At 33.5% G+C, this 26,163-nt stretch overlaps 3 protein-coding genes across 5 annotated transcripts; 2 read left to right on the forward strand and 1 right to left on the reverse strand.

The window, feature by feature from the left end:
* Nucleotides 1–2,577: 2,577 nt before the first annotated feature.
* LOC112722453 (protein NRT1/ PTR FAMILY 4.6) lies at nt 2,578–8,667 on the forward strand. Its single transcript, XM_025773472.3, has 5 exons — nt 2,578–2,746; nt 2,855–2,957; nt 3,048–3,265; nt 6,157–6,603; nt 7,352–8,667. Exons 1-5 carry the CDS (start codon nt 2,744–2,746, stop codon nt 8,357–8,359), a joined length of 1,779 nt encoding a protein of 592 aa, XP_025629257.1. The 5' UTR covers nt 2,578–2,743; the 3' UTR covers nt 8,360–8,667.
* Nucleotides 8,668–9,384: 717 nt separating this feature from the next.
* LOC112722454 (hypersensitive-induced reaction 1 protein) lies at nt 9,385–12,311 on the forward strand. 3 transcript variants are annotated; one of them, XM_025773476.3, is made up of 6 exons: nt 9,385–9,438; nt 10,515–10,713; nt 10,997–11,117; nt 11,218–11,309; nt 11,401–11,497; nt 11,632–12,311. In XM_025773476.3, exons 2-6 carry the CDS (start codon nt 10,525–10,527, stop codon nt 11,997–11,999), a joined length of 867 nt encoding a protein of 288 aa, XP_025629261.1. In that variant the 5' UTR covers nt 9,385–9,438; nt 10,515–10,524; the 3' UTR covers nt 12,000–12,311. The 3 variants fall into 3 exon arrangements, with proteins under 3 accessions (XP_025629261.1, XP_025629259.1, XP_025629260.1); XM_025773474.3 differs by lacking the exon at nt 9,385–9,438 and adding an exon at nt 9,481–9,773; XM_025773475.2 differs by lacking the exon at nt 9,385–9,438 and adding an exon at nt 9,794–9,950.
* A 1,490-nt stretch (nt 12,312–13,801) lies between these two features.
* LOC112721697 (uncharacterized mitochondrial protein AtMg00810-like) lies at nt 13,802–15,130 on the reverse strand. The gene is made up of 2 exons (XM_025772735.1): nt 14,657–15,130; nt 13,802–14,560 (listed from the first exon to the last, which is right to left on the reverse strand). Exons 1-2 carry the CDS (start codon nt 15,128–15,130, stop codon nt 13,802–13,804), a joined length of 1,233 nt encoding a protein of 410 aa, XP_025628520.1.
* Nucleotides 15,131–26,163: the final 11,033 nt, after the last annotated feature.

Here is a 26,163-nt window from a genome sequence, read left to right on the forward strand (position 1 = left end):
CATATTTTTTTTGTATGATCATGGATAGAGATTACTCACTAGTGTCCTAAAAAAGGATACTCTAAGCAGAAGGGAATACCATATATTGAATACGAAAATGCTGTTCAAGTGACCCCATATAGATAGAGAACAATCCATAACTGAAAGCCCTTCTCTTTAAGAAAATTGAAAATGAGACAAAATTCACATGACCTTCAATGGCCTCTTGACAAATACAATTCATAGTCGCCATCACTATTTACGTACCCAAATTCAAACAAATATTATTAATTAATTAATTTTCAAGGTTGTGTATTATTTTACATTTTAGAATAAGGATGGTCCCCTCTTCCATTATTATTAAATTTCCTATTGGTCAAAAAGACATAAATGTGAGCCTAATTAACAGCTTCTGATCTGAAGCAGACAAATCTATCATATCTCCAGCTTATCATAAAGCCACACATTGGACTAACCACTATATAAGGGCATATATATGTGTTGTGTGGCAATTTTTGAATAAAATGTATTATTATATGTTATTTTAATTATTAAAAAAATAAATACACACATTAAAAATATAATTATTTATATATCTCTTTTATGAATTTAAATTTAAAAATTTTATAATATGATATATATCAAAATTTTTATAATTAAAAGATTTAAAATTTCATTCTTTGTAAATTCTAACGTTGCATTTAAAAAAGAGACGGAGACTAAAAGACATAAATTAAAAGACTAAAATTAAATTAAATTTTTATATTATGTTTGATGTAAAATATACAATACTGAATATTGTCTTAGTATTTTATTTAATTCAAGATAAATACAGAAATAAAATAATAATATTTACTAAAATATTCTTAATTATTAAAAAAATATTATTAAAATTTAAGTTTCTGTTTTTAAAAATTTTAGTTTGTTGTGTTTTCACTTTCTAAAAATATTAAAGAAATTAAAATTTTGTATCTCAAGATTAACATTTTAATTAATTTTAATCTCTAGTCACCAAATATAATAGTGAGTTTCAATATCCAATCTCAATTACACTACATAAAAAAAAAAAGAATTTAGCATAGTATAAGACAAATTAAGAAAAACAAGAAAAATTTATACAAAAAATTAAAACAAATCCAAAAAAAAAGTTTTTATATAAAAAAATATATTAAAAATATAATCATTTATATATATCTTTTAATTTTATCAGTTAAGTTTGTTTTTGAAGAGAGACCTTTCATAAAAACACAAGATTTCTTTCTTTCTAACTTTACCCTCACAAACAAAATCATCATACAATTATGACCATTTCTAATTTGTTGTCCACTTAGCTTGCAACCATTGAATTTGTGTATCTCACTTTGTGATGCTCTAATATTGAATTGGGTTATGCTAGGTAATTAATTACTTTTTTGGACAACATGAATAATGAATTTTAAAATTAGTTCAATTTAAATAAAACATACTACACTCTAAATTATTTACCTAAATTTTAATATTAGAATAATCATTCGTATACCTAGTAAATTAAATATCTAATATATCTATTATTTATATTATTTAATATTTTCATTGTCTACTTATACTTTTTTTTATTGAAATATTTTTGCTGCATGGTTTTGGACTTTTGGTTCACGCAATTATGTAATGCCACCTTTTAACTCCCAACAACACATGCGCATATGCATATATAGCATAATAGCATATCATCCGTGAACACCTCATCATGTCTCAACAATTTTCTAGCTAATTGAGTTTTATTTGCTATCATTTCGTTTAATTTTTGTTCTCCAATAGTAATAATCATAATCTTATCTTATCAATAAGCAACCGAAATTAACAGGTAACATATATAAGAAATATACATAATTAAATAGACATATATGGAATATATATTTTTTAACTTTTTACAATATTTTTTAATATGACAGGTTAATAATTAATTTTATACAAATATGAATTTTATTTAAAAATTTATTATTGACCAATAAATTATTATATACATAAAATTAAACAAAATTTAAATTTTTAATAAATAAGTGAATGAATTGACTACTTAACCATTCATATACAGAATATAATTATTATTTTACTAATGACATAATATATAAGGAGAACACCCACGCACAAATATAAAGCAAATGCAAAAAAAAAGGGTGCCAGCATATTTTATTATAAAAAAATATTAAAAATTATCAGAATTTATTATTTTTTATTATTATTTAATTATTAATTTAAATTTTTTAATTTAATTTTTTAATCTTTTAATTATTTGATAATATATTTTATTCTATACTTTTAAATATTAATAACTAATTAATAAAAAAAAAATTTTGATAACCCATTAATATTTTTCTTTTTCATGCGTGTTACTTTTTCTCTCTAGATCAGACCAATATGAAAACCAAGATTAGAGTACAGTAGAGGTTGAGACACAGTAGAAAAGTGTCAAGATCACCAACAAACACACAACGTAAGGGTGAAAAGATCAGAAAGGTTGCTTTCATGAAGTCTAGAATCTAGATCTTTCCATGGATCTTTCTGTAATAAATTCCATTTGCCACAGCTATAAATGCAAGATCTGTTCACCACACTTCCAAGATATAACAGAAATAAATTAAAGCACATTCTTGAAGAATATATATCAAGAACTAGTACTAGAAGTAGCAGTATTATAATTGTGCATGCCACCACTTTATATCTTTTTTCCTTATTATTAGCTTCATAAACATTAATTAAGATAAACTCACTGGATATATTAGCCATGGTAACACACTTCAAAACCTTCGCTGATCGATCCTTTACTCTTATATCTTAGTTCTTATTATAATAATTAACACCATATATATATATATATATATTGTAAACTGTTTAGGATGAAGCACAGATGCAGGTATGGGAAGGGTACATAGATTGGAGGAACAGACCTGCCATAAGAGGAGTTCATGGTGGAATGCTTGCAGCTTCCTTCGTTTTAGGTTAGTTACTTTTGCTGACGTCATAATATATATCGTCTTTCTAACAAAATTATTAAATACTTTATACATGAGAAATTAATTAAATTACAGCGGTGGAGGTATTGGAGAACCTAGCATATATTGCAAATGCAAGTAATCTTGTTATGTACGTGTCCAAATTCATGCACTTTTCACCATCCAGCTCTGCCAACATTGTCACAAACTTCATGGGAACAGCTTTTCTTCTTGCTATTCTTGGTGGATTCCTTGCAGATGCTTTTTTCACCACTTATTCCATATATCTCATAAGTGCTGCTATAGAATTCGTGGTAATTAATTCTTATTACAACTAATATAATAGTTATATAACCTTCTTCTCTTATTCCCTCAAGTATTAGTAGTGTTTAATTATGTTGGCCAGTAATATTGTTGATTTTGTAGGAAAATGCTTCAAGATTATTTCCGTTATTACTAGGTGCTTGAATATCATATGCATACATAATCATTGACAAAGTAAAAGCAGGGTTAAATAAGTTTCTGTCATACCATAATAACTCATCTAAGACTATTTGTTATTGGTCAATTAGCTTAAACTATAAAACATATATAGTTATAATACGAATAGAATTTTATTTTCTATTTATAATAATGTTTTTAGAAAATAAATGATGAATCTAATATATATAATTAGTGATACTTATTTTATTAAAAAAAATACTAGGTAACCAATTTTTTATTTATTTTATATTTAAGACATTATTAGCTATTTCTTTTTAGTAAAAATATTAGCTCTTAATATTTTTGAAATACTATTAATTATATATAGAATGAAAAATTATTCTGTTAATTTCTATAATTTGATCTTTATATTTTTTTTCTTTTAATTAGATCTTTACATTACTTTTAATTTTGTAATTATATCATTTTTGAGTCGAAAATATTAAAATTAATGAAATATTATTTTTAAAAAATATGTAGTTAAAGATATAATTAGTTAGATTTTTAATTGTAAATACTTTTAATTTATAGAAAAGTATTATGTTAATTCTAATATCTTTTATACTAATAATAATCTAATTATAAAATTAAAAATAATATAAAAATTTAATTAAAAATATATAAAAATTATATTATAAATTTAATAAAATTATAAAAACTAATAAAATAATTAAACTAATAAAATAAACACATACACATACTTGGTGTTTAATTACCACCCAACAGATCATGCTTTTAGATAGATTAGTATTTATTTTGAAGTTCATTATACTCAGAATGAAAAAGAAAATAAATAAAGAAAGTAAATAATAATAGTTGTATAATAAATATCAAATAGTGACTTAAAATATTCTAAAAATAAGATCAATAAGTTTCCTAATAAACGAAATTAACCAATTAAAAAAGGAATATAGGAAGAATCAGCTATGAAATATCTAGAAGTAGGGGTGGTAAACGGGCCTAAATTCGTCGGGTTGGTCCGTGTAACCCGCTAAAAAAGGCGGGTCGGGCTGAAAAATCGGGACCGCCAAATAGCAAAAGTCCGCCTAACCCGCACCGCTTAAACCGCGGGCTTTGGTGGGGGCAGGGTGGGCTTCTCCGCAGGGCTAAGGTTTTTTTTAGTGAAGGGGTATTTTTGTAATTTTTTGGCCAAAACGTAACTTCCCCGAACCTAACTTACAAGAGTATGAAGATAAAAATTGAGTGTTTTGGATTATGTTTATGTTACTTTGGAGACAATATTTATAATTATGTTTTAGATTATGTTTATTTTACTTTGGAGAGAATATTTATACTTATGTTTTGGATGAAAACTTGGTTTATAATTATATTTATTAGATATTTATAATTACAAAGACTTTAATGTTTGTGAATATAAAAATATAATTTTTTATGCCATTAAAATTATAAATTTATTAATATAGTTGTGAAATTATATATATTATTTAGTAGTTAATAGTAAAAAAAAAAAAAGAAGAGCTTTGACGGACTTAGCCCGCCAGCTCGCCAACCCACAATTAAGCGAGACGGAATAGAATGGGACGAGATTCTAGAACCGCCTCATTAGGCGGGGCGGAACGAGCCAGCCCACCAAACGGCAGGCTTCTGGCAAGACAGGGTGGGGTGGACTTTCCCGCTTGCCACCCTATCTAGAAGGTCAATTCTAGATTAATGATTCAACCAATTAAATATATTAAAGCACGTGATAACCATATGTAGTCCCCATTTTGATAGGTTCCACATAGTAAGGTGCCTAGCCCCACCTTGATGTATGTTGCCCTGCTTCAAAAGTACTCAACCTAGCTAGCTCACTATTAAGATAAGTTAGTTGCTCACATACACAGTGAGAGTGTGAAAAGATATAGAAAAAGAGAAAGAGAGAGAAATAAATGATATATATGGGTTTTTTCTCTTTTTCTTTTTTTTATTTAAATACTTACCTTTATTGTATTATTTGGGAGTTCAAATTTCATTAAATTTATGTAATAATTCATTAATCAGTAATAAATTTTTAAACAAAACTCAAATTTATGATAAATTAGTTTTTAACTTAAAAGATAACGTGATCAGACACATAATATATATACAAATGTGAACCAAGATATAAGTAAAATTGAAGAACAAAATTAATGAAAGACAAAAGAATCATGATAAATTACACATACCACAATATACACACATATGAAAGTTCCGAGCCCCACACTTGGTTACATTATGCTCAAGCTTGACATAACCCAGCTAGTGTCCCCATTTTTATGTGCAAAATTGATAAATATTTTGATATTAATTTTAGAAAATATTAGAGAATCAATAGTTTTTAGTGAAAAACATAGAGAATCCATTAGTATTGATTCAAGCAAAAATTAAAAAAATATTAGTCATCTAATATTCTCGTTATTTTTGCTCTTTTATATTTATGTATTAAACTTTTATTTTTCAATTACAAGATAGAGAATGGGATTTAATTAATTTTGGTTTCACACTATATTCAATGATAAAAAAATAGTCAACTCGATATAAGAGAATGTAGAACAAAATTCCAATTGAATCAATTTTTAAATTATGTTAGCCTCTTCATTATAATTAGCAAAACCCTAAACTTAACCAAGAACCATGGATTAATCAAATCAAGATCGATCACATAATTTTCGTTTGAGTTCATCAAATCTTGATTTAAACATCAATAGTTATACATGATTAATGAATGCATGCATGGAAACAGGGTCTACTAATTCTAACAATACAAGCTCATATACCAGCACTGAAACCACCAGGCTGCATCATGGGAACCACCAACAGTGGTGCATGCGAGAAAGTTGACGGTGGTGGAGATGCAGCTATGCTATTTGCAGGGCTGTATCTGGTGGCGCTCGGCGTCGGCGGCATCAAAGGATCGCTTCCTCCGCACGGTGCAGAGCAGTTTGACGAGAGCACAGCAGAGGGAAGGAAGCAGAGGTCTTCATTCTTTAATTACTATGTGTTTAGCCTCTCATGTGGTGCTTTGATTGCAGTCACTGTTGTGGTTTGGATTGAAGACAACAAGGGTTGGCAATGGGGTTTGGGTGTCTCAACTGCATCAATATTGATCTCTATTCCACTTTTTCTTCTTGGTTCTCACAAGTACAGGAACAAGGTTCCTGTTGGAAGCCCCATCACAACCATGCTCAAGGTTTATATACTCTAACCATTTATATTTCCAATAATATTAATTTACTTCTTACAATTATATCACTATAATAGTCTTTGAAAAAATTTACGTGTATCGTTATTGTTTTGCTAATGTAAGTTTGAGATGACATTGACCGAATATTACATTTCATGTCATATCATTAAACTGCAACCATTGCACAATAAATTAATAAAATATATATGACTAATTTAATGATTAATATTTTATGTACACGTGATAATTTTAATATTTGACATTTGAATTAGTTAATTTCATATATATGAGATAAAATATAATAATAAAAATATTATGTGAATAATATTTGTTTCACACATTTCTAATATATTTGTTTTATACATTTTTAATAATATAAATTGTTTTTTAGTACGTATTATGTGTGAATTGTTAATTTCACGATTAATTTTTAGTTGGTAGGATGGTTGATAATAATTAAATAATAATTGATTCGGAAAAAACTAAAACAACCTACCATATATATATATATATATATATGGATAATGATAAATAACCAATAACTTTCTTAAATAACATGAACAACTACCAATTAAATCGAAACATACTGGACTTTAAAATTATCCACCTAAATCTTAATATTAACTATCCGCACACAAAATAAATATTCAATATATTCATTATTCATGTTATTTAATATTTTTATTATCTGCCTATACTTTTTCTATGTATATAAATAAAGTTCACTGAATAAACTAAAATGAAACACAATCAGGTAATTGCAGCAGCAATTTGCGACAAGTGGTGCAAAGCAGGGAAGAACTCAAGCAATGCTATAATGAACATGAGCATGTCCACAAGCCCATCTGAAATACTTGAAACAGAGGAAACCAACAACAATGTCAAGGAAGCTCATCAATATCATCATCAAAGCCCGTTATCCGAAAGCCTCAAATTCCTGAACAGAGCAGTGACATCACAACCATGCCACCCAATGCTCCAATGCAGAGTGAAGGAAGTTGAAGAAGTCAAAGTAGTCCTAAGAATCCTCCCCATTTTCATGTCAACCATAATGCTAAACTGTTGCCTAGCTCAACTTTCCACCTTCTCAATCCAACAATCATCCACCATGGACACAAATCTTGGTTCCTTCAAGGTCCCACCAGCTTCTCTCCCTGTATTCCCAGTTCTCTTCATCATGGTTCTTGCCCCCATGTACGACCACGCCATCCTCCCATTCGCAAGAAAAATAACCAGAACCGAAACTGGAATCACGCATTTACAAAGAATTGGAACAGGGTTGGTTCTTTCCATAGTGGCCATGGCAGTTGCCGCGTTAGTCGAAACAAAGAGAAAGAAAACGGCGTTGATTCATGGTCTAACGGATTCAACGGAGCCTCTTCCCATAACGTTCTTGTGGGTGGCGTTACAGTACTTGTTTCTTGGCTCTGCTGATCTTTTCACTCTTGCTGGGATGATGGAGTTCTTCTTCACTGAAGCGCCATGGAGCATGAGGTCTCTTGCAACCGCGCTTTCTTGGGCTTCTCTTGCCATGGGTTATTACTCCAGCACTGTTCTTGTTTCGCTCATTAACAAGGTCACAAGTGTGGTTGGACACACGCCATGGTTGTTGGGTTCCAACTTGAATCACTATCATCTTGAGAGGTTTTACTGGTTTCTCTGTGCTCTTAGTGGAATCAACTTTCTTCATTATCTATTCTGGGCTTCTTCCTACAAATACACAAATATGATAATAATACCACCACCTAGATCAGTGCTTTGATTTCTTGTAGCTTCTTCAACTTCATCATATCAACTTTAGACACGGTTATTTACAATAATAATGAGTTTCATGATTAGCTTTATTTACGATGCATTTGCTATTCATGGATTCATCAGTTTTTATGTGAACGTGTCTAGAAAGTAATATGATAAATTTAACATGTTTAAAGAAATTTTTCGAGACTAGTTATTTATGTATTAGGTGTGAATCCTTACTAGCTTCCATGGAATGTTGAATAATAAGGGCAAGAGATTTGAGAGAGTTGAGAGGTGTTTGCATGGAACAATATAATTGATGGTTTGGTATTATACCTTGCTTGTAACTAATATTATTATACCTTATCTTAGCTTGTGGCCATTTGAGAAATATTATCCAATCCAACTACAAATTTACTAGCTAGTGTTGGAAATAGAATTCTAAATTTCTAACACTAAAAGTTCAAATTTTTTAAATTAATTTTAACTTTTTTTTTTAAAAAAATTAACTTATATTTTTAGCTTTCATTAATTTATAATGCTAATATCAGTGTGTGGTTTGATTATTCTGATTCAGAGACGATTCACACTGATTTTATTGAAGTTGACCAGTTCACTTGTTTCAATTATCAAAATATTAAACCGAGCCATTGTTTTCCGGTTAAACAATCTGGTCCAATCCGAATTTAATAATTATGGTTCCGCCAAAGACAATAAACGTAATCCTCAACCATATTAGGCAAAGTAAACTAGTTTATCCAATACAAAACTATATATTTTTTTTTCTTTTAGAGTGAGAGATTAAAGATCACGGATTTTTTTTTTGTTTAAAAAAACCCTAGTAAATAACTCATAGCTACCTTGCATTGTAGCTCAATTTCACTATGCGCTGCACTGTTTGTTTGCAGTGAAAAGATGCTTTATCTGATTTTGGGCGAATCTTAACAATTTAATTATGCTTTGCCACCTTTGTCATTTAGCTTCAATTGCCTCTAATAATCAGTACATAGGTTCAATTATTCGGCAGATTATTTAAACAATCACAACTGTCATATACCTCTATCCCTTTGAAGTTTTCATGTCCAAGTGCCTATACTTTTCTAGGTTGTTGTGACAACATGATAGCTAACTTAGCTGGATTTGTTTGTCATTTTAGTTAGCTATAAAATTTTATTCATAGACAGTGCTACTAATTTGTTTTTTATATGCATTCCATTAGAATAATATATGGTTAGAAAACAAATTTTGCCATAGTTAATGAACATGAATATCAAGAATAGGATTAGGATGTAATGTAATTGTCGATTAGCTTGTAATTTAAGTTAACTGTACATGAAATTCTCTCTTTCCCAAATCCCAATTAAGTAGTTAGCAAAGAGAAAGAGCCTTCTCAGTTCTTTCATCAAATCAGCTTTTCAAAGCCTATCTATAGTTTTGAGGTATTGTTTTGATGAATCTTGAGTCATTAATTATGTTTGTCTGTTAAATTCTTATGTACAGTTTTGGATCAACATAATCTCACTAGTGCAGATAACTCGAGAGTTAAGATGCAATGATTATATGAGATTGCTAATGGTTTCATAACTTGTTAAATATTTGGGAATCCTTGTCGGAAGGTGAACTTTGATTTGCCATTTTGTTTTCTTTCCTGCATAACAGTTCATTTTATTTATTGTTTTGTTCAAACTTTTTCTTTATTTCTTTCAACTAATTCCTATCTGATTTTGGTGATCTTTGGATTAAACTCTCAAAGTTTATTCATGTTCCCTTCTGTTTTGTTGAATGGTCCAGTCAATTATTCCTTGATAAATGTACCTCACTTCTAGTGCATGAATACACCAACTGAAACAAAAGGGGTTTTTGTAGGGATTTTATTTTATTACCATGATGAACATTTATTTGGTTGGGATTTTGTAGGCAACATGACTCTAACACGGTTTGCTTGATTTTTGCGGCTTTTTTTTCTCTTTTTAATTGTTCTTATGCTATTTTTTACATTTTTGGGTTCACCAAAAATTGAACTCTTAATTCTTCGGACATAGAATTTTAATATTATTTCATAAAATCATTCATTCCAAAAGCATAACCTCATCAGAGGAGGCAACATGAATAATTATTTTTAAGCTAATAGGAGTAGGCAACATGATCCTAGAAATGATAGGATTTTTGAATTGTTACAGTTAAGAGCAAATGGGAAATCTTTTCTGTTGTGTGGTAGTTGAACAATCAACGGTGGTTATAAAAGAAAGATTTGGAAAGTTTGAAGAAGTTCTCGAGCCAGGGTGCCATTGCATACCATGGGTGACCGGAGACCGGCTTGCCGGTCATCTCTCTCTCCGCCTGCAGCAGTTGGATGTTCGCTGTGAGACTAAGACAAAGGTTTTGCTCTTGTTTCATACTTTGGTTGTAACTAAATTATATTGCAAAATTAAAAAGGTCATACTTTTAACATTTTTACAATATTTTTTATTAACCACAATATTTTGTAGTTAATAAAAGTGTTTTTGTTAAATTTTCTTAACAAAAAGAAATCAATTTGAGAAATTGTCAATCTACTTTTTTGAATGATATAATTCTATGCATAATAACATGTTGTTCTGTATAAATTTCTATTGAATTACACTTGATTGGTTTTGGCCTTTTTGTTTTGTTTTTGCTACAGGATAATGTATTTGTCAATGTTGTTGCTTCTATTCAATATCGAGCCCTCGCAGACAAAGCCAGTGATGCTTTTTACAAACTTAGCAATACCAAGAGCCAAATTCAAGCCTATGTTTTTGATGGTATAAATCATAACACTACTATACACTAAGAAGCACATTGTGGTTAAGAAGATAAACTATCATCTATTGTGATATTGTGACATTGCTATTTTGATTGCAGTGATTAGGGCGAGTGTTCCAAAACTCAACTTAGATGATACTTTTGAGCAGAAAAATGATATTGCCAGAGCTGTGGAACAAGGACTTGAGAAGGTTTCATGATTTTATTTAATTAGTATTTTAGTGATATTGTAAAGTATGGACTAATGCGAATATGAATCTGATGATTTCATGGCTATAACAGGCTATGTCAGCTTATGGATATGAAATTGTTCAAACATTGATTGTTGATATAGAGCCAGATGAGCATGTGAAGAGAGCTATGAATGAAATCAATGCTGGTATAGCTTTTTGTTTTTCAATTCTTATTTTATTTTATATAAGATAGTGAGTTTTCTTACAGCATGTTTTTTTGTCATATAAAGTTTCTGTCTATGCCTAATACTATATGCTTGTTTATTCTGTCTTTGATCAGCTGCAAGATTGAGGGTGGCCGCGACTGAGAAAGCCGAGGCAGAGAAGATCTTGCAAATTAAGCGAGCCGAGGGCGAGGCAGAGTCTAAATACCTCTCCGGGCTGGGTATTGCGCGCCAACGCCAAGCCATTGTGGATGGTTTGAGAGACAGTGTTCTTGGATTCTCAGTTAATGTACCGGGGACAACTGCAAAAGATGTCATGGATATGGTCCTTGTCACTCAATATTTTGACACCATGAAAGAAATTGGTGCTGCCTCCAAGTCCTCTGCTGTGTTCATTCCACACGGACCTGGCGCGGTTCGAGATGTAGCTACGCAGATTCGCGATGGACTTCTTCAGGCTTCTCATCATCAGACACATGATTAGTTTGCATGGAAACAGTGGCGGAACTTGAAACAAAATTTTGGGGGGGCCAAATAGAAAATAATTGTCAAAATATTTTTTTATATGGATCTCGTTTAAGATAAGTTCGTCTAATCTCATCTCTCTGGTTTGGGTGATACTGCCAAATTTAAAGCCCTTTTTTAAGATCTCGTTCCAAAAAGTTAAAGTTAAAGTCATCAGATATAACTTTTTGAACTTTTGAAGGTTATATCTCACTTTCTTCGTAATTCATTAAAGTAGAAGAACTATCTACATGTGTTGATATTGTAAAAGTTATATGTTCTCCTTCTTAAATATTAGCCTTCCTCTTAAAAAATGTATCAATTCTTTGATTTTTCATTATTATTTTATATAAAAATTTGAATATATATCCTGTAAAATATATAAAGAAAAAGTTAGAAGGACAAATATTAAAATTTATAATATTTATTGAATTTTTTTATCAATTTATACAAATACAATAATATTAATACTTATTGAATATTTTATTATTTTTTATTATATAAAAAATTAAATTAAATAAATAAAAGATATCTAATTTTTTATATTTAAACCTAAAGATAGAGAGGATGTTGTTTATTGAACTTATTAGATACTTTAAGTCATAAAGTATTTAAGTCAATTGAACTATTTTTTATCTTTTGAAAAAGTACTACTAAATTTTTTATAAAAAATTTGGGGGGCCATGGCCACCCCTTGTCTGAACTAAGCTCCACCACTGCATGGAAATATGGTGATGCAATATATATACCTATGATTTTCTTTTATGTGCAGTGTGCAATGTGATATAGTTTCATACTCAGTAACAAGGTTCTGATTGGTGCTCAACCAGAATGTAACTAACTATATATAAAATGATAATATAAGGAATGATGCACCATCTAGTATCCATAAAATTAGGCTAATTGTTGAATTAAGTAGTATGCTACTTCACAATCAATTTTTTTGCACAAATGAAAAATGCTTCTGGGTGGCCAATGCATCTATTTAAATTCGGCCAAAAGGGATAGAAGTAGTAGCGCCGAATCTGGAGAGAATCAACAAAATCGGATCGGAATGGAAAGTAAAGCAACAACTCTGTTTTCATTAGCGAAGTCAAATTAAGTTGTATTTGAAGGTATCAGTGCCTTAGGCACACAGAAGATGAAGAACATAACTGAGCTTAGTAGAGAAGCATGATGAAGATCGAGAGAAGGGATGAGAATGAGATTTGAGAGAAGAATTAAGAGTTCTGTTATTGAGCAGAGTGAAAGTGAATAAGAAAAGTGTAAATTACAAGTAGACTTTAGCTATTTATAGCTGAGAGATAACACAGCTAAATTGATAACTAACTGAAGCTTCTGGAAGCTAGTAACTAACTAACTGAAACTTGCAGCTGAAGCTTGTAACTGATTCTAACTGAATTGACTTCACAGCAGTGCACATGCTTCTCAACTGACTTGATCACAATGCTTAATACACTCATCATCATCTCTAGTTTTCTTCTTCCTTGTTTTTCACAGCAACTGTATCTTGTTTCTGGGACACGGCTGTAGCTTCAACAATACTTAACCGATCCCTAAAGTGCAGAAAAGCCTTTGAAGGGATAGATTTAGTTAGGATGTCAGCCACTTGCACTGATCCTCGAATGTGACTTACTGCTTTGTCCCTGTTGTTAACATGATCTCTCACAAAGTTAAGATTAATCTCAAAGTGCTTAGATTTGGAATGTAAGATGGGATTTGCAGCCAGCAACACTGCACTTTAGTTGTCGCAGTAGAGCAGGGAGGCTCTTTTGGTGGAAATTAGAGCTCAAAAAGTAGGTTCTTCACCCAAATCAGCTCAACAACAAGGTCTGCGACGCTTCTATATTCTGTCTCAGTACTAGACTTTGCCACTGCAGTTTGCTTCCTCGAACCCCAGGACACCAGATTTGATCCTAGGAAGATGCAGTAGCCACTGGTGGATTTTCTGTCATCAGGATCCTCAGCCCAATCTGAATCACTATAGGCAGTGATCGTCATCGAGCCTTCCTTCTTTAGATGCAGCCCATGGTTAAAAGTTCCATTCAAGTACCTAAGCACCCTTTTTATCATTTTCCAGTGAGACTTCAGTGGGGATTGAATAAATTGTGCTAGCTTGTGTACACTATATGATATTTCAGGTCTTGTCACAGTAAGGTACTGAAGGCTGCCAATTATGGACATGTAAAGTGCAGAGTCATGAAATTTGGCACTACCACAAGCTGATAGTTTGACTGTAGATGGCAGGGGAGTGTGGCACGAGGTGCAGCCCACCATGTTGGCCTTCTTCATAAGTTCCTTTATGTATTTTTGCTGGGTGAGAATCAAACCACCATTGCTTGTATTTGTCACTTGAATTCCAAGAAAGTAGTGTAGGCTTCCCATGTCCTTTAGAGCGAATTTTGCATTCAACTGCTCGATGACTTGCTTTATTGTATCTTCAGACTCACCAGTGACTATTATGTCATCTACATAAACCAGCACAAACGTTTTTGTTCCATTAAGATCACTTTGAAAAACTGACACATCAGATTTTGTGGGCTTGAAATCAATGTCACTTAGACCATTAGCCAGCTTGTAATGCCATTCCCTTGGTGCTTGTTTTAGGTCATAGAGAGCCTTTGTTAATTTTCAAACTAGTGATGAATCTCCCTGTTCGAACCCTTGAGGCTGCTTCATATACACTTCCTCCATCAGGTCACCATAAAGGAAGGCATTGTTGACATCAAGTTGCCTTATTAGCCATGAGTTTGCCAAGGCAATAGACAGTATTATCCTTATGGAGGTGGGTTTTACTACAGGGCTATAGGTTTCTGTGAAGTCGAATCCTGGTCTTTGTGCATAACCTTGAGCAACTAGCCTTGTCTTGTATTTTTGAAAAGGCCCATCTGAGTTGTACTTGGCTCTGAACACCCATCTACTCCTTATCGCACTTCTGTTTGGAGGCAGCTTCACTAGCTCCCATGTGTTGTTTTTCATCCAGGCATCATACTCCAAGTCCATAGCTACTTTCCATTCAGGCATGTTGAGGGCCTGTTTCACACTCCTTGGTTCTAGGCTTGCCTGAAATGCCTTAGGCTTTACTATCCCTGCCGTACTTCTGGTTGTCATAGGATGCACATTTGTAACTATTGTGCGAGGTGGTTCAGAGATTAGAAGTACAATCTCTATGTCATTAATTGGAACTGGTGTTGGAATTGAGGACACTGCTACTGGCCTTTGAGTGTTGCTGGCTGATTAAGGCTATTGTTGAATTGAAGCTGGCATTGTTACTTGTTGAGCTGATTGAGGCTGTTGTTGAATTGAAGTTGGCATTGTTACTTGTTGAGTACTCAAGAATTGTTGTGATGATGTTTGAAGAAGATTGTCTCTTATTTGATGAGAAAGGACTCTTGAGGGGTTATTCGTTGTGGTTGGACTTGAATGAGGTGTTGAGGGTGAAGGTTCTGGTGTTGGTGTTGAGATTAAACTTGAGTGACTTTGAGCTGTTGATACTGGGAGTTTAGGAATAGTTGGCACCTGTGGTGTGATAAACCGCTATTTTACGATTTATTTTGTATTGAATTGAGTGGATTTTATCTATTATTCTCACACTTATTCATATAATTCGCATGTTTTACATTTTCCTTCCCAATTTCGTGCTATGATTGAAAACATGCTTCTTTGGCCTTAAATTTGCTAATTTTAATCTTCTCTTATTTTCATTTGATGCCGTGATATGTCTGTTAAGTGTTTCCAGGGTTTATAGGACAGGAATGGCTTAGAGGATAGAAAGGAAGCAAGCAAAAGTGGAAGGAACACAAGAAATCAAGTATTTCAGAATCAGGTTTCAACGCGCACGCGTGGACGACGCGTATGTGTGACCAGCGCAGCAGACATACGATGCGCACGCATGGCTGACGCCTACGCGTGGCCAGTAAAAAGCCCATCGATGCGTACGCATGGTTGATGCATACGCGTGACAGAGCGTCACGTGCTGCAGATATCAGAAAATGCCGGGGACAATTTCTGGGCTGCTTTGGACCCAGTTTCAGGCCCGAAAATACTGATTAGAGGCTGCAGAGTGGAGCTGGAAGGGAGGAATCAATCATTCATACTTTCATACACATTAGTTAGGTTTTAGATGTAGTTTTCTAGAGAGAGAGAGGGTCTCTCCTCTCTCTAGGATTTAGGTTTTTTATTTTTATTTCTTCTTCAATTTAGATTTCCATCTTGCTTTTAATTTAGTTTCTATTCTACATTCTATTATTCTAGCATCTTAGTTTATCTTTTCTAGTTGATTTCTTTATTTTTCCAATTTAGTTTATGAACCATTCATGTTAGATTCAATTTCCTATTTAATGCAATTTGAGGTATTTCATGTTTATTGCTTCTTTCTTCATTTGTTATTATTGATTCCTTGCAATTGTTGGTTTTAGATGTTATATTCTCTTGTTAGTTTTCTATGTTTTTATGTTATGCCTTCCAAGTGTTTGATAAAATGCTTGGTTGGATTTTAAAATAGATTTTTATGTTCTTAACTTGGATTGATTAATTAGAGACTCTTAAGTTATCAAAATTATTTTGTTGATTGGTGATTGAAAATTGCTAGTTGGCTTAGGCTTCACTAAATCTAATCTTTGATTAGGACTTGTGAACTTAAGTTGATTTTGCTCACTTGACTTTCCTTCATTGTTAGAGGTTGACTAAGTGGAAGCAAAAGACAATTACCATCACAATTGATGATGATAATGAGGATAGGAATTCCAATTCTCAATCCTTGTTAGGACTTTTCTTAGTTGTTATTTTATTTCCTTGTTATTTACATTACTTGTTTCTTATTTCAAAACCCAAAAATATACTTTCCCACAACCAATAATAACTACACTTCCCTGCAATTTCTTGAGAGACGACCCGAGGTTTAAATACTTCGGTTAATTTTATTGGGTTTGCTTAAGTAATAAACAATTTAAACGTTGATTGAGGTTGAATTGTTGGTTTAGAACTATACTTGCAACGCGACATTTTTGTGAAATTCTTTACCGACAATTTTTCTCCGTCAAGTTTTTGGCGCCGTTGCCGGGGAGTTGCAAATGTGTGCCTTATTATTGGTTATTGTGAATATTGTGAATATGTTTGCCTTTTTGTTTCTTTGTTAGTTGTTTCTAGTTTTAAGAGTTTATTTTCATTATTTCTTATTAGTTTTTGTTTTTATTTTCTCCTTTCATTATGAATTCTCACCCCTTTGGCTATGAGTGTGGTTACAATTATGTTGTAGGAAGTGGAGATTACAACGAAGGCTTGCATCAAGGATGGGACAATCAAAGATGGGAGGGGCCACAAGGATTTGATCAACCCTCTTGGCAACAACCTCCTCCAATGCACTATGAGCAACAACCATTCCATGATGCATACTAAGACAATGGTTATGGTGGACCTCTTCGTGACAATCAACAACCATCACCATATATGAATCCCCTCTTCAACATAGCTTTGAACCACCATACTCACAAGCCCCTTTCCACCAGTCACCTCCATATGACCATAACCCTTATCCACTATACCAACCACCATATGAACCATATGAACCATATATAGAACCACCCACATTCCAACACAATTACTCCCAAGAACCACCACCTTGATATACACCATCTCCATATCCGTATCAAGATGAACCACCCTCCTATTATGAGCCCTTTCTCCCAACAAATGAACCTTCTTATCCACCCCAAGCTCCTATAGATGATATCTTTAGTGTTATTCACCAAGGGCAACATGAGCTTCAAACTGCATTTACCTCTACTCTCACCAGTCTCACCTCTACTCTCCAAGCTCTTATATCTTGTGTGGATCCATCCTCTACCCCCAATACTCAACCCTCAAGCTCTAGTGGACTTCTTTTTATTCATATCCATCAATCTAAGAGCAATATGATCCCAATTATGCTATTGACATGGAACAAGAGAGAAGGGATCATCTTAGGGACTTAATGGATCGGGTTCACGCATCCATACTTCAAGAGAAGCAAGAGGAGGCCCAAAAGGTGGAGGTAGGAGAGACCCTTGAAAATGAAGGAATATTTGAATAATTAGGGGAGGTTGAACAAGAGGTGGAAGTCATCAAAGAGGAGCTGGATTTTGTACTAGAGCAGGTGGAGAACGCCGAAATTATTGAAAAAGAGGAAGTGGTTGAAGATTTAGGAGATGCGGAACCTCCATGGGAACTTCAAGTCATAGAGCCCCTTTCCAAGACGTTTGAATTTGATGTTGAGAAGGGTGTACAACCTCCAAAGCATATCATGGTTGAAGACTTTGAAGAGGTTAATCATGAGATGGATTCAATAATTGATGAGTTTTTATCTACAATTGAATCCTCTCCCATTGGACTTGAAGAAGAGGTTATTGTTGAAGAAGCTTGTCAAGAGGTGGAGATCATCAAAGAGGCGTCGAAGAGAGTGAAGCATACATTGGCAAAGCCTCCATTGGAGACACCTCTCCCGAAGCCATCACCATCCATCCTTTCATTCAAGTGGGTAACTCTCTACTCCTTAAGCTTTAATTTCTCGCTTGCATACGGGTTGCTTGAGACGGATGGACAACTTAGAGCTCTTTGTGGTTTAAAGAGTAAAAGGGGGTGATTAGTGGTTGGCAACACAATCCTAGGTTCGTTATGGTTGGATATTCAAGGTCTAAGTGCAATGGTTGGTATAGTTCTCAATTGATTGGGTATAGGAAGTTGTTGGGATGCCTCAGTGAGAATTCAGATTGCTTGCCACCCGGTTGGAACAATGATACAACTTAAAGACGGGTGTAGAAACAAGATTTGGAATCCCGGCATACAAGATGATCAACTTAGGGAGCTCAAAGCTTGTGAATAATTTCATCAAGGCTTGGTGAATTCACTTGGAAATGTCGGAGCTTATTGGAAATCCAAGCATTGGTAGAAGTTTCAAGATGAGTTCAAGCACAAGCCACCATGACAATGAGCTCACCAATTGTCCAACTTAAGGACTTTAACTAAAAGTACTAGGTAGGAGACACCCCACCATGGTAAATTCTTTCTAATTTTCCCTTTTGTTTATATTAGTAATAAGTTAAAATTTCATTTTTTTAGTTATATTTATTTTGTTTAATTTATGGTTTAGTTGTTTAATAATTTCTGGCGATGATATATATAAAAAAAGCTGCATCTGACGCGTAAGCGTCAATGACGCGTACGCGTCGTATGGAGGCTCGCTCTCTAGTATAATGAACAGAGAGAGTTACGCTGGAACTATGCGGGAGGGGTGCCTGGCGCACAACCCACCCCACACGTATGCATCACAAGCTATTTTGTGACTCCACGCGTGTACGTTAGCGACGTGTACGCGTGGTATGAAAAATCGGCGTCTTTTGGTACAACGAATAGAGACTTGTGCTGGAGGTGTGCCACAACGGTGCGTCTAGCACGATGAGTAGTCACGCGTATGCATGACCAACGCTCGCGCGTAACTATTCATTTTGGGCCATCTACGCATACACGTGGACAACGCTCACGCATCACCTGCTTGTTTCTGTTTACACACGTACGCGTGAGCCATGCGCGCGCGTCGCGTTCGCGCCTTGTTTATGCCTTTCTTCTTCTTTCTTTTTTCTTTCTTCTTCTTTCTTCTTCCTTTGTTACTTTCTTCTTCTGTCACTTTTCAAAAGTTCACTTATCATTTTTCTTATCCGTCATTCTCTTTTACAAATTACATTTGCATACTATCATTCATTGTATTTTCACTTTGTGCATTTTTTTATTTTCTTTTCTAAGTCTGTTATTCTTCCATTGGTGTTAAATGTTCTTACTCATCTGTCGAATATTTCTTTCATTGTCTTGGTGCTTCGTGACTTATTTTATATTATTGGGTGATATTATTTATAAGTCAACGCTAATCTTTTATGACACTTATATTCTTTTTGCATTGATATGAACTTATATTGTTTTTCATGCCCCATTCTCTCTCCCTCATTGTTGAAATTTTTGCACTATTGATATGCCATTTCCTTATATTATTTTCTCACTTGCATGTTGTAGCAACCATGCAGTTGAGAACCTCATTATTACTTGGCATTAGCACACCCGTATTTTATCTGTTTGTATATCTTTGTTTGTGGGTTATTCTTCTTTCTTTTTTCTCTTCTTTCAGGATGGCCACTAAGAAGGGGAACGGAAAATTTCTACCTGGGGGGACAAACAAGTTCCTGTGCACAATATTTGGAGAACAAGCATCAATTGTAGCCACCCGTACGTCTACTTGCATATCTTTGCATGCACCGAGGACGGTGCAATCTTTAAGTGTAGGGAGGTCGATACCGACTTCCGTGGGTTAGTTACTTTCTTTCCAACACCAATGTTTAATTTTCTTTGTAGTCAGTGTTGTATTGCATGATAGATTGTATGTGTAGTTAGTTTCTTGCATGTATGTACTACTTGGTTGAAGTAATGATTTTCTTTTCAAGAAACTATTTAGATCATTTCACTAATTTGAATTAAAATTTTTGTTGAACTTGCTTGAAGAAATTTAATTTGGAACATGGTTTGGAGCTCGAACACACAAAAACCAGTGAGATTTTGAGACTATTTAATTAGTTGCATTTTATCAACCAATGCTTTGTTTTGGTGTGTGTTGTTCTCTCTATAATTGTGATCTTTGTCTTGCTTAATTCTATATTTCCATTGTTTGATGTATGCATACACTTACGTGATTGAGGCCTTGTTTCACAATAGCTCACATACCCATATGGCCTTACCCTTTTTATTATCCTTTGCAACCCAATGTTGAGCCTATTTTACCTCATTTGTTCTTTACTTTAACTCATCACTAACTCTAAGCGGAAAATAATAATGTCCTTAATTTGAATCCTTGGTTAGTTCTAGTGAGAGTGCTCATGAATTAAGTGTGGGAAAATTGGGTTTGAAAATATTTGGTTTGAGAATTGGGTGTTGTATATTTTTATAAAAATGTGAAAAAAATATTGAGGACATGTTCATGCATTCAATACCTTAATCATATGTATTGAGAAAAAAACAAAAGGAAAGAAAAATAAAAACAAAAAAAGAAAGAGAGAAAAAAGCAAAGAAAAAAAATAAAAAAGGGGACAAAATGCCCCAAAGTAAATGGTGATAGCAATGCATATGAGTTGTACTCAAAATTGGGATGCATGAATATGTGGTCCACATTGTTAATGGGTAGTTAGACTTTATATTCTAATTACATGGATTGTCTTAAGTTAGGTGGAGATTTTGGGTTAATCAAGGATTCAGATTTTAGTCCACTTGACCAATTACATTCCTATCTTGACTCTAACCCCATTACAACCCTTAAAAGATCTCTTGATATGTATATTTGTGCATTAAATTTTTGTTTATTGGTAGAAGAAGAGCAAGCCTTAGAAAGCAAGGTTAGTAGTGTATTGAGAGAATAGAACCCTAAACACTTGAGTGATTAGAGTGTATACACTTCCGGTGAGGGTTTGATGCTCGATTCTTTGTTCCTGGCTTTCATGAGCTACTTTCTTCTTGCAATTCTATTTGTACTTCATTTTATGATTTGAATTAGTGGAATCCAGTTCATATTTGTTCTTGGCAAATTTGATTTACTTTTAACAAAGTACGTAAAAGCACTTTGCATTTAGTTGCATTCATATAGATAGGTTGCATTGCATAAATTCTCCCATTCCTCTTCACTTCTTTATAGCTTCTCTTGAGCTTAGCATGAGGACATGCTAATGTTTAAGTAGAGAGATTGATAAACCACTATTTTACAGTTTATTTTGAATTGAATTGAGTGGATTTTATCCTTTATTCTCACACTTATTCATATAATTCAAATGTTTTACATTTTCCTTCCCAATTTCGTGCTATGATTGAAAACATGCTTCTTTGGCCTTAAATTCGCTAATTTTAATCTTCTCTTATTTCCATTCGATGCCGTGATATGTCTGTTAAGTGTTTCCAGCGTTTATAGGGCAGGAATGACTTAGAGGATAGAAAGGAAGCATGCAAAAGTAGAAGGAACACAAGAAATCAAGTATTTCATAATCTGGTTTCGACACGCACGCGTGGACGACGCGTATGTGTGACCAGCGCAGCAGACATACGACGCACACGCGTGACTAACGCCTAAGCGTGGCCAGTAAAAAGCCCATCGACGCGTACGTGTGATAGAGCGTCACGTGCTGCAGATACCAGAAAACGCTGGGGGCAATTTCTGAGCTTCTTTGGACCCAATTTCAGGCCCGAAAATACTGATTAGAGGCTGCAGAGTGGAGCTGGAAGGGGGGAATCAATCATTCATACTTTCATACACATTAGTTAGGTTTTAGATGTAGTTTTCTAAAGAGAGAAGCTCCTTCATCTCTCTAGGTTTTAGGTTTTTTAATTTTATTTCTTCTTCAATTCAGATTTCCATCTTGCTTTTAATTTAGTTTCTATTCTACATTCTATTATTCTAGCATCTTAGTTTATCTTTTCTAGTTGATTTCTTTATTTTCCCAATTTAATTTATGAACCCTTCATGTTAGATTCAATTTCCTATTTAATGCAATTTGAGGTATTTCATGTTTATTGCTTCTTTCTTCATTTGTTATTATTGATTCCTTGCAATTGTTGGTTTTAGATATTATATTCTCTTGTTAGTTTTCTATGTTTTTATGTTATGCCTTCCAAGTGTTTGATAAAATGCTTGGTTAGATTTTAAATTAGATTTTTATGTTCTTAAGTTGGATTGATCAATTAGAGACTCTTGAGTTATCAAAATTATTTTGTTGATTGGTGATTGAAAATTGCTAGTTGGCTTAGGCGTCACTAAATCTAATCTTTGATTAGGACTTGTGAACTTAAGTTGATTTTGCTCACTTGACTTTCCTTCATTGTTAGAGGTTGACTAAGTGGAAGCAAAAGGCAATTACCATCACAATTGATGATGATAATGAGGATAGGAATTCCAATTCTCAATCCTTGTTAGGACTTTTCTTAGTTGTTATTTTATTTTCTTGTTATTTACATTACTTGTTCCTTATTTCAAAACCCAAAAATATACTTTCCCATAACCAATAATAACTACCCTTCCCTACAATTCCTTGAGAGACGACTCGAGGTTTAAATACTTCGGTTAATTTTATTGGGTTTGCTTAACTGACAAACAATTTAAACGTTGATTGAGGTTGAATTGTTGGTTTAGAACTATACTTGCAACGCACCATTTTTGTGAAATTCTTTACTAACAATTTTCCTCCGTCATGGTGTTGTTTGATCAACTGCTGCTGCTAAGGACTAGTTTTGCTTGTTGAGTTCCTTGAAAGGGAATTTGGTTTCAACAAATACCACATCTCTGATAATTATTATCTTTCCATCTTGAATGAGACATTTGTATCCCTTGTGAGCTGTGCTATAGCTAATGAACGTGCAAGGTGAAGATCTAAAATCCAGCTTGTGTCTGTTATAAGGCCTTGAATGAGAGAAGCAAAGACATCCGAAAACTCTGAGACTTGAGTAAGAAGACTATTTTCCAAACAGTTTCTCTATAGGGCACACTCCATCTAGCACTGGAGTTGGCAGGATATTGATCAATTTTACAGCTGTGGTGAATGCTTCTCCTCAAAACTTGGTTGGCATAGAGGCACCAGCCAATAGTGTGAGACCCATTTCCACTATGTGCCTGTGCTTCCTCTCTGCAGATCCATTTTGTTGATGGATGTGAGGACATGAGAACCTATGATACACTCCTCTTTCATTTAGAATCTTTGATAAGCTAACTGGTGTGGAATTTATAACCCACAAACTAACCGGTAAGTGCACCGAGTCGTACTAAGTAATATCTCAGGTGAGTGAGGGTCGATCCCACGAGGATTAATGGACTAAACAACAATGATTGAATGATTTACGTAGTTAGACAAACAGAAAAGAGTGTTGAGATTTCAATATCATCAAACAGTAATTCAGAGAATAAAAAAACAAGCAGTAAATTGATGTGAATAATATATGGAGAAAACAGTTAAGGCTTCAGAGATGTCTATCTTTCGGATTAACTTTTCTTACTAACTATTTTAATCATGCAAGATTCAATACATGGAAAACTATATGTGACTAAACCCTAATTTCTTAGACCTTTTTGGTCTCCTCTAACCTTCATCAACTGCCAATTCCTTGGTCACTTGATTCCAATTAGAGGGTGAAGTTCAATTCTAGTTTATATGCCACAGAAATCCTAATTACCCAAATATAAGAGAATTATATGTCACGTATCCCGTTAAGTCCAGATAATTAGAAATTTAGGAGAAATTATTTTCAAGCTGTTGTTCAAGTAAAGAGCTTTTCCAAGTTATACAAGAACTCAATTAGAACAAGGGTCATATTTCCGTTCCACCCAGATTCATAAGATAAAGAACGAAAACAATTTTTGAAATAGAAATTAGTACATGAATTAAAATAGAAAAATAATAGTATCAATCCATACAATTGACAGAGCTCCTAACCTTAACAGTGGAGGTTTAGTTGCTCATGGTTCAGAGAGAAAAACTAGGATTTCGAAAAACTGTAAGTGCAGAATAAGGTAGAAGTGAAGAGAAGCACCTGAATGGCTGATTCTTTTTCCTTTTATATCTAATCCTAATTAATGTAAAATATATTTTCTAAAACTAAATAATATCTTTTCCTTTTTTTAAATAAAATAAAGTTTAATAAAAAATTAATAAATAATAATAATAATCAATCTGTGCTCTTTTCTTCATCGTGGGGACCACTATGCTTTTTATCATGGTTGGTGCCAAACTTGGAGATTGCCAAGTTTGGCACCGTTGAGGCAGCAAGCAATTCTTCATTGTTCTCCTTAGCTGGCGCCAAACTTGAGGTATCTCAAGTTTGGCTTCAAATGAACGCCCTATACTTCCTGAAGTCTGTGAGTGTGGTGCCAAACTTGGAGAATCCCAAGTTTGGTGCCGTTGAGGCCGAACACAATGAGGACTTGCAGCACTCCTGGCGCCAAACTTAGATCCTCCAAGTTTGGTGCCACCTCCTGTTCTTCTGCAACTTCGTTTCTTCACGCAAACTCTGCCGAATTTGTCCAAAATGCTATCTGAAACAAACAGAATTGCACACACTCAAAGTAGCATTGATAGTGGCTAAAAGATAATTAATCTTGATTAAACTTAACAATTTAAATACAAATTCACTAGGAAAAGATATGAAAGATGCTCACGCATCACAACACCAAACTTGAATTGTTGCTTGTCCTCAAGCAACCAAAACTAATACATGATTAAGATGTGAATTTGCATGAGATGTGAGAGTTCAATTAGGCTCATGTCTCTTCTTGAAGTGGGGTTTATCTATTGTGATACTCAATAATTTTAGCATCTCAATCTCCTTTGAATCAGAGGAATGTCACTGTCATTCGGAATTAGAATCCGGATAATATTATCAATTCTCTAATCTTTTATACTTCAGTTTAATCCTTGAACACAACAAATTCCCTTTTATTCTATTTTCTTGGGTGCTTTGCACCTTGAGTCTAGCCGTGACTTTAAATGCTTTGTCTTAAGCTTTACTTGACACAAAAACACCACAAGCACTTAATTGGGGAACTCTCTTTCAGTTCTGATTTTTCTTTCAGTTACTCCCAGATAGTGGTGCTCAAAGCTTTTGGCATACTCTGTTAATTTCATTTGATCTCGACTCTGAGTGTTATGTATCAAGGATTACTTGACACAAAAATACCACAAGCATATGACTTGGGAAATAACTCTTTGAGCTTTTAATCATGTCTGACTTCCCTAGTCATTGATGCTCAGAGCCTTGGATCTTTCCTTTTTATTTTTCTTATGCTGTCTCTTTTGCTTCAAGGATTAAGCTTTCACCAACTTTAGAGAATTCATAATAGTTCTCTAAATTCCTGTTCCTTATACATCAACATTCCTTGATTCAAATTCAAATATGCACGGTTCATGTCATGCATTCAGAATCACAAGAATGCCACCACATTTAAGTAATTAAGACTACTCTTTATTGTAAACTCTATTTCTCATGCAATACATCTTTTTCTTCTTCCTTTTCTTTTGAATTCAACCTTAGTGAGCAATACATGAGACACTTTTTAGAATTAAAAGCAAACAACAGAATAAAAACAGCAAACTAAACTA

Source organism: Arachis hypogaea, chromosome 11 (genome assembly GCF_003086295.3).
Source record: "Arachis hypogaea cultivar Tifrunner chromosome 11, arahy.Tifrunner.gnm2.J5K5, whole genome shotgun sequence".
Taxonomy (NCBI): Eukaryota; Viridiplantae; Streptophyta; class Magnoliopsida; order Fabales; family Fabaceae; genus Arachis; species Arachis hypogaea.